The following is a 22299-nucleotide window of genomic DNA, read 5'->3' on the forward strand; positions in this document are numbered from 1 at the left end:
ATCTTCATGTGTTCATCTTCATCCATGCCATGTTAATTCCCTGGAAGAATCTTCCACCTCATCACTAAAAACCACTCAAAACGTCCACGTTGTCCTGCAATTGAGTTCTCTCGACATGGTTTTATTCTTTCTTGGCGAAGGAGGGTCTCTCTCTCTCTCTCTCTCTCTCTCTCTCTCTCTCTCTCTCTCTGTGTATGTGTGTGTGTGTGTGTGTGTGTGTGTTGAACATGCTGAGGATGTTGAGCACCTCCCTAACACTGCTGGCAATATAAAAGCCGGGATGAGGTGTGTGTTTGGGCAGTAGGGAGTGTGTGTGTGTGTGTTGGGGTCTGGGTTTGGAGTTATAACCTCGACGTGTATGATCGGCGCCTGCGGGAACTAAAGACACAACACTCTCGCCTCAAAGAGTCTACATGTCTAACATTTAGACATGTTCAGCTTTGTGGATATCCGGTTAGGGCTGCTGCTCGCGGCCGCCGCGCTCGTGGCGAGAGGACAGGGCGAGGATGACAGTGAGTACCGCGAGCTTTTGGGATGAAATTTAAAAAAAAATAAATAAATAAATAAAAAAGGGAAAAAGTGGAGAAGTGGGTTTCCTATAAAGCTGGGGTCCAAACAGCGCTTGCATGTTGTGTTGTGTTGTTGTGTTATGGTGTGGTGTGGTGTGATGTTGTGTTGTGTTGTGTTGTGTTGAGCGCGCGCCCTTACAAGTTTGCTGCAGCTGCCTCGCGCGCAGCCCCAAACTCTAACTCTGGACCCACTTGAGCAGAAAATAAATAAATTAATTTAAAAAAAAAAAATGAAGCTGCACTCAATTTAGCTGTTTTTTTTTTTTTTTTTTTTTTTAACAAACGGAAATTCTTCCTGACAGAGGGCAGAGGGGGAATTTCATGGAGCGTGAGACAGATGTGGAACATCTGGACAGTTTTTGAGCATTAATCAGAGTAGAAGTTAAACAGAGGCTACTCTGTGCAAAGGAAAGAAAAAAAAAAGAAAAGGAATGAACTGAAAAAAAAAAAAAAAGCTAATGTCGATGAAAATCAGTGATGTCTGCTCTGTAATATCCAGAGACAAGATAATAGGCTTTAATCGATGATGTAGTTTGGGCGGTGAAGTCACTCATGCGTAAAGTGAGTCAATGGCGGCACCATGTGGCCGCTTGGTGTATTGCATGCAGGCGCAATTTTTTTTTTTCTGGGGGCGGGGTATAGTCTGGGATTAGGACACGCCCACTGAACAAAAAATCGTGTTTTTTTTTTCTCCCCAGATTTTTTTTTTTGCTGAAGTAGAGCTGTGTTGACTTCAGAAGCATTCTCATGCAAGCTGCTGCTGTGAACTTTAGCTAATGTGAACCAGAAAGGTCATAAAAATGATAACAGTGATTAAAAATACAGCAGTGATTTAGTACAATTTAATTGAAAAAGATTGTTCAAATAGCCAACATACATACATACATACATACATACATGCATGCATATATACACTGCCATGGTACGGAGACTGTATTTACAGTTCTGTTTGTTCATTTCTGAAACATTCAGCATTTCTATGTCTGCAGAGTTTCTGGGTCTTGCATGACTGGTCATTGTTGGGGAAAAAAAGCGATCAGTGTTTGTGAAAATGTATAAAGCGTTAAATAGTTGTACAGGAAGACATCTGGACTTTATAAATGAATTAACATATAGACATGATGACTACCAAAATAACTCAGATCCTCGTTTATTATCCACGTTATATTACCTATGTAAATATTTTTGTGAACACACAGAGATGTTCGTAACTGAACCTCCTTCTTCCACTTGCTCCAGGTGGAACATTGTGAGGAATTCAGAAGGTCAGGAATCAGTGAGGAACCTAATGAAATGCTCATAACTCACGTGTTCCTCTTGGTCTTTCATTCGTAGGCATATTCAGTAGCTGCACATTAGACGGCCAGTCGTACAATGACAAGGACGTATGGAAACCTGAGCCATGCCGGATTTGCGTGTGCGACAGCGGAACTGTCATGTGCGACGAGGTGATCTGCGAGGACATACCGGACTGCGCCAACCCAGAAATCCCCGAAGGCGAATGCTGCCCTATTTGCATCGACGGTATATTTGCCACATCACCACTCACTCGCTCGCAGACGTGCTAGTTTTATGTCGCCCTCTAGCAGACTTGTCTCTTTACCTGAGCTCGGAAATATTAAAACCCAGTGAGGTGTCTCTCCTCCGATGGCCGTCCTGCTGGAAGGGAGCACAGTCTGGGAGGGCGCTTCTGCGGATCTATTTTCACACTGGATTAAGATTACGTTTGGAATGATCAGTGTTTGGCAGTTATTGATTTCGTGAAAGGGAACACAGTGGAACACTTTTTTTTCATGATCAAAGAGTGTTTCATCCGTTATCTTGGGCCAGTCATAATGAAAAAATACATAATGATAGAGAATATGTGTCCAAAACACTTGATTATAGACAGGCAAAGTACTAATTTTGATTTTTATTTCATTTCTCAGGCACAGAAACACCAACCACTGATAGTCCTGAGGTCAGTAACAATACCAGCTTACACTCAACACATACCTTAGTCATATATTCTTCATAATTTTGTATATAATTTTGTGTAAAATGACAAATTTTTAAATATAGATAGATAATAAAATAATTTGTGTACAAATGAAAAAAAAATCACATCCACTTTAGTTTAAATATATATATATATATATTGTTTATATATATATAAATATCATATTGTTTGTAAAAGTTATATTTTTGAGGTACAATTATATAAATATATGTATGTATTTTTAGAATTTTGGACCCAAAGGTCCCACTGGACCTAAGGGTGACCCGGTAAGCACCATTTTCCTCTTCCTGTCTTCCTTTGATATGGTTGTGTATTGCTTTAAGGTCGTGGTTATGTTGGCCTTGTTAATTTAATTTGCTTTTATAATTTTTTTTTCGGTTGTGTCAAATGATAAAGGTTATCCAGACACATTTTGGTGAAGTGTTAAATATTTAATAAATTCAACAAGAAACACAGAAACAGTTGTTTATATAAACCATAGGTTATGGAGGTTATACAGTTATTTTGAGTGAAGAAATTATACAGATCCTCTGTTGCCAAAATAATGGCAAAATTATTTTGTAACCTTATGACCTTATGACCTGTGTCAACTTTGACCTTTGCCACATTAAATTTAATGTATGACCTCAACATTTTTAATTTAATAATAAATGCCATATCATAACTTTTATTTTATTTATTTATTTAACAACTTTCTATTTATTTTATTCTATTTATAACATATTAAGTATATCTATTTATAACATATCAAAATTTATAGATTAATTTTTTTTATTTCGTATCATCATTTTCTGTGTCTTGCAACTGCACTGTAAGAGGTGGACTGGCTGTTGCTAAGCGTTTAATACATTTATGTATTTCTAATATAAATTGCGCTTTGGTTTGACAGGGTCCCGTTGGACCTGCCGGAAACGATGGCATTCCCGGAGAGCCTGGACTTCCTGGACCTCCTGGCCCCCCTGGACCCCCTGGTCTCGGTGGAGTGAGTACATCACTTTATAAATTTTCCACAGATAAAGCTGTGAAAAGCAAACCCATGCATGTTTAAGACATCATGAGGACAGTGTCCTTATGCCATGTGGCTCAAACACAAAATCCAACACATTACTTTAAAACTTACAGTGGACTACAGCATCTAGTTAGCAGGAAAGATCGGGTTTATATCATGTGCTAATGGGAATCTGATGCGGCAATGTAAAATCTCTTAACACATAAATTAAAAGTAATTCATAGGAAAGTACGTGTCATCAGGTTTCGCACCTGAATTTGTGATTAACAGAGATACCAGGAATTATCACAAAGGACATGTGGTTTAGAATTGGAGATTTTTTTTTCTGTTAAGTGATTCTATCATGTCACACCAAGACAGCCAAGGAAACCAACTCCACCATTTTCCCATGAATTCCCTGTAAATCAGCACCACTAAGATGGAGAGCAGCTTTAACTCTTTACGTGTAGAAGCTCTGAGTGCTGTATATTTATACACATCACATGAGCAGCGTGTGACACCAGTGACAATGTGAAGAAACTCCAACTAGAGAAAATGTATGAATATGAAAATAGTAAATAGTATAAAGAATAGTAATACTGACGCTGTGAGGGAGAAATTTCAGCAAATCAAATCGAAATCATTTTAGTCTAAATGCTAACCTGTGATCTAAACCAAAGTAGTGGGATGCACAGAGACATGTTGAAGGCGTAATGGACGGATTATTATAGCTTTTAATTTATAACTTTTGTTTGTTCTTTTGCAGTACAACTTGCCCCAGCTGTCTTATGGTAGTGAGAAATCCAGCGGCCCAGCTCTTCCTGGACCACCAGTATGACACCATTGTTCATCTCTTCTCTTCTCTTCTCTTCCCTTCTTCTCTTTTCTTTTCTTTCCTTCCCTTCCCTACCCTTCTCTTCTCTTCTCTTCTCTTCTCTTCCCTTCTTCTCTTTTCTTTTCTTCCCTTCCCTACCCTTCTCTTCTCTTCCCTAACCTTCTCTTCTCTTCTCTTCTCTTCTCTTCCCTAACCTTCTCTTCTCTTTTCTTTTCTTTTCTTCCCTTCCCTTCCCTTCCCTACCCTTCTCTTCTCTTCTCTTCTCTTCTCTTCTCTTCTCTTCTCTTCTCTTCTCTCCTCTCCCCTCCTCTTCTCTTCTCTTCTCTTCTTTTCTCTCCCCTCCTCTTCTCTTCTCTTCTCTTCTCTTCTCTTCTCTTCTTTTCTCTTCTCTTCTCTTCTCTTCTCTTCTCTTCTCTTCTCTTCTGATGTTGACTGTGATACGTGGTAGATGAACTTTACAAAACCATAAAATCTATTATGCTATAGAATTATGCATAAACACATGAAGACTGTGTCTTTTTTTCCGTAATTTCACACTAATAAATGCATCACACACCTAATTGTCTCTCTCTGTGTCTCTCCTTCAGGGCCCAATGGGACCCCGTGGACCTCCTGGACCTTCAGGTTCTCCTGTAAGTTTTTTTTTTTCCCAGTGTCACATAGTTTTATGCTCAGATCAGTTCAATCCTAAAATGTGCACCATTATTACCAAGGCCATTATTAAGAACACATTTGCAGCCAGTAGAGCAATGTCAGTGACATTGTTTTCTCCTCATTTTCCCTCTCTCATTCTCTCAGGGTCCTCAAGGATTCACTGGCCCTGCAGGTGAACCTGGCGAGCCTGGCCCTTCTGTGAGTATTTACTTCCTGCAACACTCTCCCACTGGCAACATCACTTCCTTGCTCTGTAGATGTCACTTCCTTTCCACAAACAGTGGAACATTTCTGTTAGAAACAGATTTGGGATTATTGAGATCACCCAATCTCTAACTTATTACTATTACATACAAATGTATGCATATCTTTATACAGTATATAAGTGTATGACATCTATTTCATACTTATGATTTTATTGTCTTCAGGGTCCGATGGGTCCTCGTGGTCCTATTGGTCCTCCTGGAAGGAACGGAGATGATGTGAGTCCATATTTAATTTCTTATTGAATTTCTTTTCTTATTGAAAAGTGTTATACAGTCTGAGTTTACTATCCAGAGCTAACAGTTTTCAGGATTTTTCTAAAAACAAATGCAAACTGTTATTCGGTATGATATTCAGGAAAAAAGTTTCGGTGGATATTTCAATATCATTCCTCATATAAAATTTAAAATCTCTCTGAATATACAAAGCACTAGCTTGATTTAGATTTTTGTTTAATATTCCACTGAAATAGTAACATATTTATTACTGTCATACTCACACAGTATTCACACAGAATTGTCTCTGCCACACCGCATTCATTAGATATAAGATTTTCATTTACTGATATGATGAAATATTTATAATAATAATAATAAAGTATCCAAAATAAATTCCACAGATAATAAGAATCTAATAGAATCATTAATAATGTAATAAAAACAGTTCTCAGTGTTAGATAGCGTTAGAGTTGTGGACCTTTGCGTAGATGTATCCAGTGTATTATAATCTGTTGTATTATATGTGCACATGCTTTCATTTAAACATGAAAGTCTAAACCTTTTTCTCACTTTTTTAGGGTGAAGCTGGCAAAGCTGGTCGCCCTGGTGAGCGTGGAGCCGCTGGTGCTCAGGTCCGTATACCTACTTGCTTTTCTTATTTCCCTCCTCACGTTGTGTTGACTGAATATAGACATTCACATCCTGTTCATATTATTAGTAAACAAATAAATCAAAATCCTGGTTTAAAAAATTCTGTTCTGTTTGTTGTAATAAATGATCATTTTAATGGAATAAACTAGCTTGAGTAAAATGAACCATTTAGAGCATTTAGTTCATATTAACGGAAGTCTCATCTCTCTCTCTCACACACACACATACACACACACATACACACACACACAGGGAGCTCGCGGTTTCCCTGGAACCCCTGGACTTCCCGGCATCAAGGGACACAGAGTGAGTATGACAGAGCATGAAGTCAAAACCCTGTCAGTTGACCTCTGAACCCTCTGTGACCTCTTTCTTTCTATCCCTTTATCTATCTTTAGGGTTTCCCTGGTCTAGATGGAGCTAAGGGAGATACTGGCCCTGCTGGACCTAAGGTACGATTCTCTCTTTGAACTTTGCGAACATTTTCGATGTGTATGATATATTTGGATTGAATTGTTTTAAGGAACTGTTTGATCTTAGTTGAATTTATTTCTATGGAAATGAATTGCATTGTGTGTTATTTGCAGGGAGAGCCTGGTTCACCTGGTGAGAATGGTGTTGCTGGTGTTATGGTGAGTCCATTAGGTTTTTTTGTTGTTGTTGTTGTTGTTGTTTAGTCTGTCAAATCTATTTGCTAGACAGAAATATGTACCAGTTTTATTAAAAGACTTTTTTTTCCCTTTTTTATTTTCTAGGGCCCTCGTGGTCTGCCTGGTGAGAGAGGCCGCCCTGGACCTGCTGGACCTGCTGTAAGTGTCTTGGTCACTCCGAGCCCTTCATCAGCCATTTCCACCTTCCTTTACATTACATACAGATTACAAAGAATGAGCTGAATTACGTAATACAAAAGCCGCACCCATCGTGCACTGTACCACTGAAACTGTGTAACACCAACCTTTTCAGAGGTAATAACATTTATGTTATGTAGGTCATCAGAAATGATATAAATAATAGGGAGGTATTCTACTAATGCAGTTCTAGCTCGAGTAGATTTACAGTTAATGCACAGTAAGTTACAGTGTACTTTATGTATTCAATCATTCCTAAAATTAAGTGAACAGGACTTTTCATTCAGACATTTAACCTCAAACTAATTATAATTTTTCATTAACTGTCTGTTATCTGACAGGCTAAACTAGTTTAACATATTTTTTGTCAGCACATTATACTAAAATAATACATTCTATATGCTTTGTATAAATTTTTAACACATTTCTGACAGTTTAACTGATTTTTTTCTGTCATATTTGCTTGCCATAGGGTGCTCGCGGTAACGACGGCAACTCTGGCCCTGCTGGACCTCCTGTAAGCATTACCTGTACTTTTATTAAATACAACAGAAATACTGAATAATATATAATTGTCTTATATATATTGTCTAAATATAACTATTAATTTGTGATGGTGAAGTATTAGTAGCATCTTTCCACGTCTTTTTCACTTCCATAAGCTGACATGAGGAATATAAAAGATTTAGATATGCGTTGTACTTCACCAGACAGAGTTGATGCTTGAATGGAGAGAGGAAAAGTGATGTAAGTGTTGTGAGCTTTTCTTTTATCTGATTTTCTCTTATAGGGACCCACCGGCCCTTCTGGTCCTCCTGGATTCCCTGGTGCTGCTGGAACTAAGGTAGGCCTTAAGCCTCTCCAACACACACACACACACACACACACACACATCATTATCATCATCATCATTACAGAACGTATTCCTTATAGTTATGCTCCCCTTGTATGTTTCCATGGTATTGATTTGAGCAGAATTACACCCTGGAGACATTTTACATTTACATTTAGAGACACTTTTTAGTCATCTCTAAGAAGTGTGTTACATAAACATGTTTGCAAACATCCATTTGCAGACACAATGATTTCCTTGTCCCATTTTTAATACAGATTATTAGATTAATTCTGTTCTCTAGTTTCCTTTGTGATACTTAAATTATTAACATAGACAACCGAAGCTGAATTACATATCTTTTCTCAGCTTAGCTTCTATATTTATATACCTTGGCTTGACTGTCAAAAGGACATTCGGGGCTGAACTGTTCCTCATATCGGGTGCTACATGAAGTAAACATCTATATAGTGAACATATATTCATTTGGCTCATACTTTTATCCAAAATTAGGAAGGAACTGAACATTTGAGGGTTTAGGGCCCGACAGTGGCAGTGCTGAGATTTGAATTCTCAGCTTTCTGATTGGTAGCTCAAAGCCTTAACCGCTGATCCAGCACTGCCCTACTGCCTCTCTGCATGACAACAGCATCTACATTAACCTCTTACCCCTCTGCAGGGAGAGACTGGCCCTGCTGGAGGCCGTGGCTCAGAGGGACCTCAGGGAGCCCGTGGTGAGCCTGGTAACCCTGGACCTGGTGGAGCTGCTGGACCCCCAGTGAGTCAATACTTTTTATATTTATTTGTATAATTATAATTAACAGTTTTGAGTCTGAACTGAGCTCTTCTCTTCTACTTCTCTTTCCAGGGTCCTCCTGGTAGCGATGGCAGCCCTGGTGCCAAGGGTTCTCCTGTAAGTAATTTGTTTTGTCTTTTATAGCAGACATATCATTATGATTAGTCATTATGCTTAGACAATATTATACATACTTTAGGTTTGATTGACATACTGATATGACAGGAAATCTTAAATAAATGAAAAAATCAGCCTTGTGCAAAACATCCCATGAAATAGATTAGAAGATTTTTAAACCAGATTAAAAACAATGCTAGGCTAAAATCAAAGAAAATGAGCAGATTGTGTTTTAAGAATGATTTTCGCAGGGTCTGCTAGTGCAGCACTGCTGCTCCAGTGTTACACGTCATTTCATCTCTTTGTATTTGTTAAGGCGTAAGCAGCTTGATATAACAATATGATACTGGGTTAGACAGTTATCATATCCAGAATATTTCATACAACCTTCACTGAATATTCGCTTCTCATTTCTCTGAACTTGTGTAGGGTCCTGCTGGTATTACTGGTGCTCCTGGTTTCCCCGGTACTCGTGGACCTGCTGGACCCGCTGGATCTGTCGGCGCTGTTGGACCTAAGGGTGTCAATGTACGTACACTTTTGTCTGACCATAGACTTTTGTCTGTTATTTTTGTGTAGGTTTCTAACACCTATAGCCACCCTGGTGGGTTAAAACAAGCTAACTCAAAGATGGACCTGATTCTTTATCCCTCCAATCATTCGTGGGTTGATTACTATATTTATCGCTTCACATTAGAGAAGATGAATAGGTTCTGATGGTACTTTGTTTTGCCGATCACAGGGTGATGCTGGTGCCCAGGGACCCAAAGGAGAGCCTGGTCCTAAGGGAGAGCCTGTGAGTATGCTTAATGTTTACCAAGAGGTGTACGTGAAATGTGATGGTGGAGAATTGTTGATCTGATCCTCTTTCCATTTCTTCTTTGTCTTTCTTTTATACAGGGACCTTCTGGACCTCAGGGTCTTGCTGGACCTCCTGGTGATGAGGGAAAGAGAGGAGCTCGCGGTGAGCCTGGCGGTACTGGACCCGTTGGACCTCCTGGACTTCGTGTAAGTTTAAAATATAAAATTCTACATATTTGTGTTGGAGCACTTTCCTGATCTCGTTTCTTCCCGAGTCCTGACAGATCCCTCAGAAATAATCAGGACTTGTGACAGAATCACAAAGGGAATGCAGAGAATCTTTTGTATACAGTACAACAACAGACAGACTATCTTCAAGGCAAAGAAGCTTAGAGAAGTGTTAAATACACCTTTACATCAAGTATCTCATTGTAAATCAAGGCCAGCGCAGTTCTCTTCACATACATTATCAAGCCACTGTGTCTGTTCTAAATCAACACGCTAAAATGCTCAGAGGAGAGCATCAACTTGTCCATGTTGACTACTGAAAAAATTTTAGATTATTAGGATATGTCACAGAGCATAAGCTTTGGCCTGTGCATCAGAAGCTCAGATGACTCAAAATGTACAAGTTTCAAGCCTAATTTGTATATGCATAATCTTATATAACTTTTAGAGCTAATATTCAAAACTCACAGTCATAAGTACATAAAGTATCCTACGATCAGAACTATTTTACATAAACAACTATTTTTTTACGTGTTTTTTTTCCAATTAATGCATATTCATAAATAAAAATAGAGTGTAAAAGATATGTAGATGTACAGAATGTTATACAGCCACAAGTTCTTTTGCATATATAATTTTCTTCTTCCTTTCATTCTTCCCTTCTTCATTATTATTATTAAGTTCTGTTAATCTTTACATCCGTCTCTTCAAACAGGGTGCCCCTGGCAACCGTGGTTTCCCTGGTGCTGATGGTGCCCCAGGCCCCAAGGCAAGTCTTTCAAAAACACAATTCACTATTCATTTATGGGTCACGTATCAAACGTAAGTGGGGAATCATCATTCCTGCACCGTAGGACAGAAGAAATGTGCAGAGCGTATTCTCGTACCAGCTGCCCCACTAAGCCCTTTCAGTTTCTGATAGGATGTAGTTTATTATAAAATGAAATGGGTCAGAATTTCTGTCTTTCTAACTCCCCCTTGTTTCATCATGAAGCAACTCGAAGTTCCTGCATGGTCTAAGAAAAAAAGTCAGTCAACACACTTGAAAGTTTCAGGATTTATGGGGTTAGTGGTCATAGTTGTTCTTAGAACTTCATTCTCATAACATCTAAAATCCACTAAAAGCATTACATTGTTCATCAGAAATTACAGTTCCTACAAATTTCTTACAAAATGTAGGCTTGGGTGGTTCTGTAGAGCTGTCCATGGTGCTGGATCAGAGCAGTCAGAGCGCAGCACATCGATAACAGTATAAGATGGAGATGTATAAGTTGTATGTATTTTCTTGTATTACAGGGTGCCCCTGGTGAGCTTGGCCCCAACGGACCTGCTGGACCTCAAGGAGCCACTGGAGAATCTGGCCGACCTGGAGAGCCTGGACTGCCCGGATCCAGGGCAAGATTATTGTCCTTTTTTTTTCATCTTGGTGATTATTTCCACATTTCTAGTCTTATCTTACTGTCCCATGTCTCCTATTTAGGGTGTGTCTGGTTCCCCTGGTGCCCCTGGACCTGATGGCAAAGCTGGACCTGCTGTAAGTCAAGTTTATGACCACACATTATTATAATACAGTTCAATGCGTCAAAATATACAGCCTTTGACTATAACATCATGGTGCATGTGTAAAGAAATATTAACTACATGTCAGACATGCCACTGGGTAATAATTTCAAGCCTTGCACACACTTGGCGCTGGGTTGTTTTCAAGGGAATTTAGCATGGTTCATTCTTTTTCAGGGTCCCGCTGGTCAGGATGGTGCTGCTGGACCTCCAGGCCCTGCTGGATCTCGTGGTCTCCCTGGTGTGATGGGATTCCCTGGACCTAAGGGAGCTGATGTACGGAAAGAAAAAACACTCATCACCAAACCATCACCATACTATTTCTTGTTTAATATTGGAGATAAAATTAGTGAATTGCATTCTGGCTACTCACAGTGTTATGTATCATTTGCAGTCATTTGCAACTTGAATTGATGTATACCGCAAAAAAACCCCTGAGAATTAATTATGATCCTGTCCTCTTGTAGGGTGAGTCTGGTAAACCTGGCGAGAGAGGCATTGAAGGACCCGTTGGTGCTGTGGTGTGTACTCTTTCCTCTCTACTAAAATGGTTCTTTATATAAAAAAAGAATAAATTTATTTTCTATTTGAAGATTGCTCAACTTGTGTACCTGGGAAAATCTTACTCATGTATACTGCCTTCCACACTACATGGCATTTTGAAGTCATTATAAACTTGAGTGATTTTTGAATGATCTTTTATAGGGTGCACCTGGTAAAGATGGTGATGTTGGTGCTCCTGGACCTTCTGGACCTGCTGTACGTTGTTTATAGGAATAATTAATAAAAACAAATATGTATTATTTGTGTTGTATTTTGTTTTCATAAATGTAACACATTATAATTGAATGCATTATAAATCTCTATTCTGAGTGTTTCCACTGTTTCTTTTAACAGGGACCTGCTGGAGATAAAGGAGAACAAGGACCTGCTGGACAACCTGGATTCCAGGTAGCTGTTGACCCTCATACCAAAACAAGCTCTCTTCATTAATGAAATTTTTTTATTTATAAGCCTTTCAGGTCAATCAATTAAAATGGGGCACCATCAATCACTGCTATGCTTTTGTTACCTTGGCAGGGACTTCCTGGACCTCAGGGTGCCACTGGTGAGACAGGCAAGGCTGGTGACCAGGTGAGTGCCAGTGCAGTGTGGTGGAAATGTAATATCCATCACTTATAACATAAGGTTCTGCTCCTTTTTTGTTACTTGCGTTTGTATTAAGTATAGGCCTAACATAGGCATTTTGAAGCCAACCAGGTAATATATTGCATTATGATATTTAGTCCTTGGTCACTATTAACTGTTAATACTGTTTGTTTCTCTGAGTAGGGTTTGCCTGGTGAGGTTGGTGTTCCTGGACCTTCTGGTCCCAGAGTAAGTATCACTATGGTCAGATTTTCCATCCAAAAAAAGCGATAGCTTCTTCAAAATCTTCAAAAACTTAATTGCCCCAGCTTAATAAGAACCTGCTATTAGTCTACCTACATTTGGTGTTATATATAACTAAAATGTAAATCCTTTCCCCTCAGGGTGATAGAGGTCTTCCTGGTGAGCGTGGTGCCCCAGGCCCTGCTGGCCCCACTGGTGCTCGCGGCTCTCCCGGAGCTGCTGGTAACGATGGTGCTAGGGTAGGTTTCACATGGCTTGTAGTTTCATGAGAAACAGGAATAAAGTCTGCTTACATCTGTAGAAGAATATATGTGTGTTTATGTGTGTGTGTGTGGGTGTGTGTGTGTTTAGGGAGATGCTGGTGCTGCTGGAGTTCCTGGTGGTGTGGGTTCTGCTGGTCCACAGGGAATGCCTGGAGAGCGCGGTGCTAGTGGACTTCCTGGCACAAGAGGAGATAGAGTGAGTGTTGAACATCACCTTTTCATATTAAACCCACTTTGAAAATCTACACCAAATTATTTTCCTCTCTGACGGCTTTAGGAACACATTAAGCCTAGTCTTGAGCTAAAAACCTTTTTAATTGCAATGGACAGCTACACTGAAAGTAATACATGACAAGGATAGACCCTGTGTCTGAAATTCCAGCCCAGTCGGTTCAGAGTAGTGCCTGTTCTATTCTTTAAAACACACGTTACTAATAAATTGTAAATAATGAAGCGTTCAGCCATAATCATAGCTTACAGATACAGAGTCATTTTTAAAATTAGTAATTTTTTTTAAAGCCATGATGATGTCATGGTGGGTGGCTCTTAGCTACATTTAGATATTTACTGATGAGACTTATTCATGTCTAAAATAATTATTGATTATGAGTATTATTATAACACTGAAAAAGCGAACAAATCTGTAAAAATTGTAAAAAATTCATTACAAAACATTTAACATTAAAATTTTAACAGCAAAATTTTAACATTCAATATTCATGATATTAATCATATAGCCCTAATTTACTGTATATAAATATATATCAGGTGAAGAGAACTCTGTGATCCTGTATAATTTGCAGAATTTTGTTTCAGCTGCATCAACTGAAAGATCCATACTATATTTAAAAGTGATAGTAGAATGTTGCACAGGAAAATTATAACAATAATTTCTAAAGCTTTCACTTGAGTTTGGAGAATGGTGTGTGATCACGTCTTTACTAGTGCTGTCTTCCGTTGATAGGGTGACTCTGGACCTAAGGGCCCTGATGGTGCCCCTGGTAAGGATGGTCTGCGTGGTTTGACTGGTGCCCTTGGTGCCCCAGGACCTCCTGGTGCTGCTGGAGAAAAGGTTAGCAAAGCTGCATTGTTTTTTTTTTTTTTTTGTTTGCTTGTTTATGATTTTTCGATTATGATTATTCGATTATTTGATTATGAGAATGTACACTATTGATTATAGATGCTCTCACTTAACCATCAAGGTCACTAAACCCATTCCATCCTGTTTCATTTTTCAGAACATTGTTCTACAGCACATTATAAAATAGATAATTTCGGTTCTAAAATCTGTGAAAGTCTTCAGTACACGCACAACTGTGACCGCATCACAATAATTGAATTCAGTATTAACGCACTAGTTTTTAAATCATTTCTATTCAAAGAATATCCTAATCTTTGTTTATGTTGCTTAGCAACCAAAGCTTTATGTTAATAGATTAGATAGCATAGTGAAAAGATTCATTGCGCATATTATTATTAATAAAATTTATTACCTAGTAATTGAACATTACATTTTACTGTATTATTTTTGTCACCCTCGAGTGGCTTATTGCTTTAGTACAGAATCTTCATCTTAACTCAGTAGCCATATCAACAGTTCTTGATTCTTGAAGATTCTTGAAGATGGCAGCTGGTCATGTGGTCATGTGACAGACTACAATCACCATTTTCTTTCAGATTTACAGTCTAATCATCTTGATAACATTTGACGACATCTCATGTTCCCTTGTAGCCATTTTAAATCTGCAATTTTGATCAGACAGAACATGTTATTTTTGCCTGTAGGGTTTTTGTGTGTGTGTGTGTGTGTGTGTGTGTGTGTGTGTTGGAACATGTGCTGTGTCATTAACATGCATTTCCTGTCATGCTGCAGGGTGAACCTGGACCTGTAGGACCTGCTGGATCTACTGGACCTCGTGGTGGCTCTGTGAGTGATTCATGCATGCTTCAATAATCTGCACAAAACACACACTGCCATGACTTATGACATGACAACAGTACATGGGGGAAAGGGAAAAACATGGGAAAAACTCGAATAAATGGGTGGAGGAACATAACGAGTGCAGATGATTTTCCATACAGGCGAACTACAAGATACATTCGAGCGATTAACATCCTACCATGCAGGATCAGCAGGCCTAGCTGACCCTGATTTTGGATTAAGATCCAAATCCAGAGAACTAAGCTCACCTTGAAAGAGAGTTCATTATTCTTGTTAGCTCATGTTTCAGTAGGCACAGTGACTAATGTGACATCTGGCTTCAGTAAATAGAATTGGAAATGAATGACACATCAATGATTCTCATACACTCTGTGGCCAAAAGTATGTGGACACCTGACCATCACATCAATACATACTTGTTAAAGGAGGATTTAGTCCCACTTTGCTGTTATAATAACCTCCACTCTTCTGCAAGGGCTTTCCACTAGATTTTGGAGAGTGGCTATGGAGATTTGTGTTCATTCAACCACAAGAGCATTAGTGAAGTCAGGCACTTATGTCAGGTGAGGAGGCCTGAGGTGCAGTCGGTGTTTCAGTTCATCTCAAAGGTGTTCAGTGGGGTTGAGGTCAGGGCTCTGTACAGGACACTCGAGTTCTTCCACTCCAGCCATGGCAAACCATGTCTTCACGGAGCTTGCTTTGTGCACAGGGGCATTGTCCTGCTGGAACAGGTTTGGGCATCTTAGTTCCAGTTAAAGGGAAATTGTAATACTAATGCACAGCATACAAAGACATCCTATACAATTGTGTGCTTCCAACTTTGTGGCAAACGTTTTGGAGAAGAACCTCATACCGGTGTGTGTGATGGTCAGGTGTCCACATACCTTTGGCCATATAGTGCACATTAATGCAATTTGTAAAGCAAAACAGAAGGGCAACTGTGCTTCAGGTGACTGAGGATGTTAATACAGGATGTGATCAGATTGACAGCAAGGACAATCCAACTGCACAGAAAGTGGTATAATAATAGCGTCACAGTGCATAAACCCTTCGTAGGAAAGGTGAATGCAGTAAGACACCTTAGTTGCTTTCCCTGTCTGTAGCTCAGTGATGTATTCACTATAACCCAAAGAGCATAAAACACTGTCCAGTAGCCCAAATCAGAGACTCTGACAAGAATTTTGGCACAATATAAATGCACATCGGCCATATTTCAACGTACAAACGTATAAAATTATACATATCAACACGTCTTCATGTAAGAATTCTACCAGAACCGGTTATATACTGACAATATATACATTTCTTAGCTAGGTAATGGCTAATCATGACATTTTCTCACCGAACTACCCAGGGTGACCGTGGTGAGCCTGGACCTCCTGGACCTGCTGGATTTGCTGGACCTCCTGTGAGTGTTCTGTCTTTCTCTCTATCACATTAGAAATATGGTCATTTATTTTTCAGGCAATATCCAGTATAGAGAGAAAATACAAGTTGTTGTTTTTTACCTTATAATACAGGGTGCAGCTGGCCAGCCTGGAGCCAAGGGTGAGCAGGGTGACAGTGGACCTAAAGGTGATGCTGGACCTCCTGGACCTCCCGGACCTGTTGGTGCTGGCGGTCCTCAGGTACCGTGCCGAAAGCTAATATAACGAGTAGATAATAGATAAATGGACATACATATATAAATATTTCTCTTTTCTTTTTCCAGGGCCTTGCTGGTGCTCCTGGACCCAAAGGTGCTCGTGGTGGTGCTGGACCTCCTGTAAGAACCTGTTTTTAACATCTCGTTCAATTGTTAATATGCTTGATGCAGCTCGTATGCTAACAAGTGTTGTACAAGATAAGTCATTAGCTGTGTATACTTCTTTATTTTTAATAGGGTGCCACTGGTTTCCCTGGTGCTGCTGGTAGAGTTGGACCTCCCGGCCCTGCTGTAAGTTACTTCCTCACGATCACCTTCATCATCCTCGGTGTGGTCGTATCTGTAGTCCCTTCCCAATAAGGCATTATTATTAGCTTATAAAGTATTAGCTTAAAAACGGACATTTCTACAACGTGTTACATTAAATTGAAATGATCTGCTCATAAATCTCTCCTTCCTAGGGTGCTGCTGGACCTCCTGGCCCTGTTGGCCCAGGTGGTAAAGAGGGACAGCGTGGTGCACGTGGTGAGAAGGGAGCACCTGGTCGCCCCGGTGAGGTTGGTGCTGCTGGACCCCCAGGACCTCCCGGAGAGAGAGGTTCTACCGGTTCTGATGGACCTGCTGTATGTAACTCCTTCACTCACATTTATTCAGTTCAATTAAATTTTATATATTGTGAAGCACTTTTAACAATGGACATTGTCACAAAGCAGCTTTACAGAAATCCAGATATAAAATTTTCGTTTAAATTTATCCCTCAATTGCTTCTTAGTTGAAACCTTTTTTGTCTTTGTAACATTGTATGGAACTAATTATTTGAAATTTGGCACTTCATTAGTAAGGAAATGAAATATTCTGGTCCTCTGTGCACAAAGTATAACAATGGATAGTATTGCAACAGTAATAATGCCATTTGAAGACATTACCCTTTGCTTTGTTTCTTCTCTAGGGTCCTGCTGGTGCCCCTGGACCTCAGGGTGTGAATGGAGGATTTGGTATTGCTGGTAGCCCTGGACAAAGAGGAGAGAGAGGCCTGCCAGGTCCCGCCGGACCAACTGTGAGTCTAGCTTACATTAGTCTCTTAAAACTTTAGTTACTCTCTAATCAAGACATAACACTAGTCTACATCAGTTATGAAATGGATTTTCATAAAGCTGATTGTGTTTCATTCTCCACTTAGGGAGAGCCAGGAAAACAGGGAGGTACTGGTGCAGTTGGTGAGCGTGGACCTCCTGGCCCAATGGGACCCCCTGGTCTGAGCGGAGGTCCTGGTGAGGCTGGCCGTGAGGTAAGAAAACCACTTTTATACATTTGCACATCCATGTACCATTAAAAAACTGCTAGATGCTAAATATAAAAAAAACAACTAGCACTGGAGCATACTTTTTTGTTCCTCTAACATAGGGAGCATCCTGTTTTGTGTGATGACATGGTAATATTATTCAAATAAATGAACTTTCTTTTCCTGTGTCTCATTGCAGGGTAGCCCTGGTCATGATGGTGCCCCTGGTCGTGATGGTGCTCCTGGACCCAAGGTGATTTATACTGTCTTTGCATTTTTAAGCTTGTATTTATAATCTTGCAGAGCAGTAGTTTAAACTGTATGGTACCCTTTATTTAAAAGAACAGACATATCACAGGAAATGGTATTCCTGCATTATGTGCTGTATATTAATATTTTAGTAATGTAGTAGATACTCCAAGAAAGATAATGAATTACTTGCAATGATGCAGAAGAGTTTTATGTCATTTAATTTTGCCCTGTTTTGAAGTCTGAAGAGCCGAATGGATTTGTGTGTGTGTGTGTGTGTGTGTACAGTCAGGAGTATGAAGCAGTGCTGTGCTTGCAATACTTTATTTTTGCGATTTTACTGTTTACCTCAGGGAGACCGTGGTGAGTCTGGACATGCTGGAGCACCAGGAGCTCCTGGACCCCCTGGACCTCCTGGACCCGTTGGTCCATCTGGCAAGCATGGAGATCGTGGAGAGGCTGTGAGTTCCAAGAGCTTGTGTGCTTTTTTTTTTTTGACATTTAACAGCTGGGTATTTTTATCCAGATGGGAATAATTTAAAGGGTTATCCAGTCAATGACGTACAACTGTAATAAACGCACATTTTAATTATCAATATTAATGTTCTCATTATTAATATAGTGCGTAGCTTACTCATGTCTTACTCTCTATCTCTCGCGCTCTCTAGGGTCCTGCTGGTCCCGCCGGCCTTCCAGGACCTGCTGGTGCACGTGGTGCTGTGGTGAGTGCACCGAAGCCTTTCAAACATAAAATAACACTTTTATTCAGGAAAAGTATTTTTGCTAAATACTTATATCTATGTCTAGGGCCCTGCTGGTGCTCGTGGAGACAAGGGTGAGGCTGGAGAGACTGGAGAGAGAGGCATGAAGGGACACCGTGGGTTCAGTGGCATGGCTGGACTGCCTGGACCTGCTGTGAGTGACCATGTCAAATAGCGAGAATGAGAGCCACTCAACCCAAGCAGAGAGGCTAAACAAAGCTTTACAGAGCTATTGCTATATTTTAGATCTAACGTAACGTCTCTAGTAGAGAATGTTTATTATCATTTTGTGCACCTTTAGGGCCCCCCTGGTGAGCCAGGACCTGCTGGACCCACTGGCCCTGCCGGACCTCGTGTAAGTCTTTGATGCCAAATCTGTAATTTAGTTCAGAAAGAGGTTCTGACACAATAATTATTTACCAGTTGGCTGTTCATTTCAGTGCTGAGTGGTACTGCCATTTTCGTTATAGGGACCTTCTGGCTCTACTGGTGTCCATGGTAAGGATGGCATGAACGGCATTCCTGGACCTGTTGGACCTCCTGGACCTCGTGGCCGCACTGGAGAGATGGGACCTGCTGTGAGTGGCTTAATCCCTCTTTAATTCATCCCACTGTTCCCTCTATGTATCTAATCTTTGACTTTGGCAGTCCCTGATGTCCTTGACCTACCTTTCTTTTCGTAGGGTGCCCCTGGTCTTCCCGGACCCCCAGGTCCTCCCGGTCCTGCAGGCATTGGTGAGCCATTCCCCATCATTCCCCAGCCTGAGAAGGCAGCTGACCCATTCCACGGCTACAGGGCTGATGAAGCTACTCTGCGTGACCGCGATGCTGAGGTGGACACCACCCTCAAGTCCATCAGCCAGAAGATTGAGAACATCCGCAGCCCCGAGGGAACCAAGACAAACCCAGCTCGCATGTGCCGTGACCTCAGGATGTGTCATCCCGAGTGGAAGAGCGGTGAGTCCAGAAGAGTCCAGAGATAGCTAGAGAAATTAATCCTTTCCTAGATATTTAGACAGCAGTGCCTTATGAAACTAAGTGAGGAACTAGGTGAAACATTCATATTTTTGAATGTGTTAGTCCTTCAAACACTGAAAACTATCCTTAAAACGAGCAGGCCACTGAGAAATTAGCAGAGTATCTGACTTTTCTGGTTTTTGTGCCTCAACTTCTCAACTTCAAACTTAATTCATTTGTAAAAATATAATTGTTATTTACTACACAGCTAGGTTCTAAGTGATAATTTTAACCTTTCAGTCTTAGCCTTACGGTCTCTGACTCTTCACTACAATCTTCTGTTCATTTGCTAAAGGTTCCTACTGGGTGGATCCCAACCAGGGATCTCCTCTGGATGCCATCAAGGTCTTCTGCAACATGGAGACTGGTGAGACCTGCGTCAACCCGACTCGTGCCAGCATTCCTCTGAAGAACTGGTACATCAGCAAGAACATCCGTGAGAAGAAGCACGTCTGGTTCGGAGAGTCCATGCCTGATGGCTTCCAGGTAGGGGAAGATGATGTAGTAGTCTTAATTCTGACCAAATGTTAAAGCAAATGGCTGTGGAGGAAAAAAAATAACCGATGAATAGAGAGGAATAGTTCAGGAACCACAGAGGAGGGTAACATATTACATTGTGTAATGAAATGAGAATGGCTAGATTATGGGTGTGTCTGAAAGGTTTGAAGACATCAAGCCATACTTGAATAAAATGTTTGTATACAGTTCAGCCTTCCAAGGGTGGTGTAGTCAGAATATTCGCTCTATTATCCCCAACATTATGATTCCATCTCACCTAATGGACTTCAAGGTTGTTGAGCATTAGGGTATGTTGGTAACCTGGCAACATGGTGACATATGCTGCCTTAGAACCCTGTCTCAATCCATTAACTTCGTAAATATCCAAGTTCTGCCTTATAATACAGCAAGGCATCAAGGCCATGTGTTTCCGACACATCTTATGCACATCCTGCATGTTATATCCTAAACCCATGATATCCAGGTGAATGGATTAAACCAAGTTCTCTGTCTCCATCCACAGTTCCAGTATGGCAGCGAGGGCTCCGACTCTGATGATGTGAGCATCCAGATGACCTTCATGCGCCTGATGTCCAACAAGGCATCCCAGAACATCACATACCACTGCAAGAACAGCATTGCCTACATGGACGAGGCCTCAGGCAACCTGAAGAAGGCTCTGCTCCTGCAGGGATCCAACGATGCCGAGATCAGGGCCGAGGGCAACAGTCGCTCCACGTATACAGTCAGCGAGGACGGCTGCACGGTGAGATCTCTCTCTTTTCTCTCAGCATGGCATTTGTGTTTTCTTACAGTCTCACATTGCTCCCACTCGTTTTTGCTTTATATTACTATATATCATATTTTTATCTTTTTTTTTCACTTGTAAGGATTGTCTATCATCCTTCACATTTTTAAACATAACAGCATAATAAGTAAAATTATTACTTACATATAAGTTATTAAGGGTCTCTTGGTGTTATGAATACTGCTTAGTGATTAATATAATTATTCCATCTTCTTGTCTCCACAGTCGCACACTGGCACTTGGGGCAAGACAGTCATCGAATATAAGACAACGAAAACATCTCGTCTTCCCATCATTGACATTGCTCCTATGGACATTGGTGCTCCCAATCAGGAATTCGGCATAGAAGTTGGCTCAGTCTGCTTCTTGTAAAAAGATAAATCTGGACATTAAAAATGTTGTTGTTTTGTTTCTAGCAATCATCTCCAAATCTTTTTCTATGCATTAAAAAAAAAAACTCATTCGGCTGCAATCAGTCCACGTGCTTACACTTTAACATCCTTGAGGACGGTGCTTGTTGTGATCTCGAGAGACGTTCCGCTTTTCTTTTTTTTTAAGAAAATAATTTTGAGGACCACTATTGCCAATCAGCGTCAACATCATGGACACTTAGTGAGAATTTTGTGAGTCATTTGGCAACAAGAAAATAATATATACCTGTACTTGTAAAGTGTAAGATCACCCCCCCCAAAAGATGCCAAAAAAGAGCAAACAACCCAAAAGGTCATGAAAATACCGGTGACTTTTTTGCCGTTTTTTTTTTTTGCCACTGCAGAAGGACAATGAAAAAACACACAAGTGCTAATGTACCATTTTCTGGTGTTGAATAAATCTGAAAAATGACAATTAAGTGTCTTGTTCTTCCAGCCAAAAGGGGAAAGATGTCAACATCCCATCATTGTGTCACACAGGCTTTAGACTCAAACTCGTAATGGCTACCTCAGGACAACCAATCATGTTACCTATGGGTGTTTGGGGGGACACTAAGGCAGGTTATTACCACTCAAAAAAAAAAAAAAAACGTATTAGCAAACTAAAAACACAAGTAACATTTGTGAAAAGGTGCTACTTTCCTCTCCGGG

General features: G+C 40.3%; 1 protein-coding gene across 1 annotated transcript; it reads left to right on the forward strand.

Moving 5' to 3' along the window:
• The first annotated feature begins 293 nt into the window (after nucleotides 1–293).
• On the forward strand, nucleotides 294–22063 carry col1a1b (collagen, type I, alpha 1b). Its single transcript, XM_026915780.3, has 51 exons — nucleotides 294–512; nucleotides 1905–2093; nucleotides 2498–2529; nucleotides 2793–2834; nucleotides 3458–3550; nucleotides 4323–4388; nucleotides 4979–5023; nucleotides 5190–5243; nucleotides 5474–5527; nucleotides 6106–6159; nucleotides 6431–6484; nucleotides 6577–6630; nucleotides 6766–6810; nucleotides 6934–6987; nucleotides 7499–7543; nucleotides 7817–7870; nucleotides 8538–8636; nucleotides 8727–8771; nucleotides 9201–9299; nucleotides 9514–9567; nucleotides 9672–9779; nucleotides 10516–10569; nucleotides 11097–11195; nucleotides 11281–11334; nucleotides 11538–11636; nucleotides 11828–11881; nucleotides 12066–12119; nucleotides 12258–12311; nucleotides 12441–12494; nucleotides 12693–12737; nucleotides 12893–12991; nucleotides 13104–13211; nucleotides 13980–14087; nucleotides 14889–14942; nucleotides 16312–16365; nucleotides 16478–16585; nucleotides 16669–16722; nucleotides 16840–16893; nucleotides 17064–17225; nucleotides 17552–17659; nucleotides 17783–17890; nucleotides 18084–18137; nucleotides 18487–18594; nucleotides 18802–18855; nucleotides 18941–19048; nucleotides 19196–19249; nucleotides 19365–19472; nucleotides 19578–19851; nucleotides 20207–20397; nucleotides 20933–21175; nucleotides 21443–22063. The coding sequence occupies exons 1-51, from the start codon at nucleotides 431–433 to the stop codon at nucleotides 21587–21589; spliced, it is 4347 nt and encodes a 1448-aa protein (XP_026771581.2). The 5' UTR covers nucleotides 294–430; the 3' UTR covers nucleotides 21590–22063.
• Nucleotides 22064–22299: the final 236 nt, after the last annotated feature.

Source organism: Pangasianodon hypophthalmus, chromosome 12, assembly GCF_027358585.1.
Source record: "Pangasianodon hypophthalmus isolate fPanHyp1 chromosome 12, fPanHyp1.pri, whole genome shotgun sequence".
Taxonomy (NCBI): Eukaryota; Metazoa; Chordata; class Actinopteri; order Siluriformes; family Pangasiidae; genus Pangasianodon; species Pangasianodon hypophthalmus.

What these genes read in the sequence shown, in the direction of transcription:
- col1a1b (XM_026915780.3), top strand. Translation starts at nt 431, where the DNA reads ATGTTCAGCTTTGTGGATATCCGGTTAGGGCTGCTGCTCGCGGCCGCC. An exon ending in GTGGAGCCGCTGGTGCTCAG is followed by an intron (nt 6,160 to 6,430) that starts GTCCGTATACCT and finishes ACACACACACAG; the next exon opens with GGAGCTCGCGGTTTCCCTGG. An exon ending in ATGGTGTTGCTGGTGTTATG is followed by an intron (nt 6,811 to 6,933) that starts GTGAGTCCATTA and finishes TTTATTTTCTAG; the next exon opens with GGCCCTCGTGGTCTGCCTGG.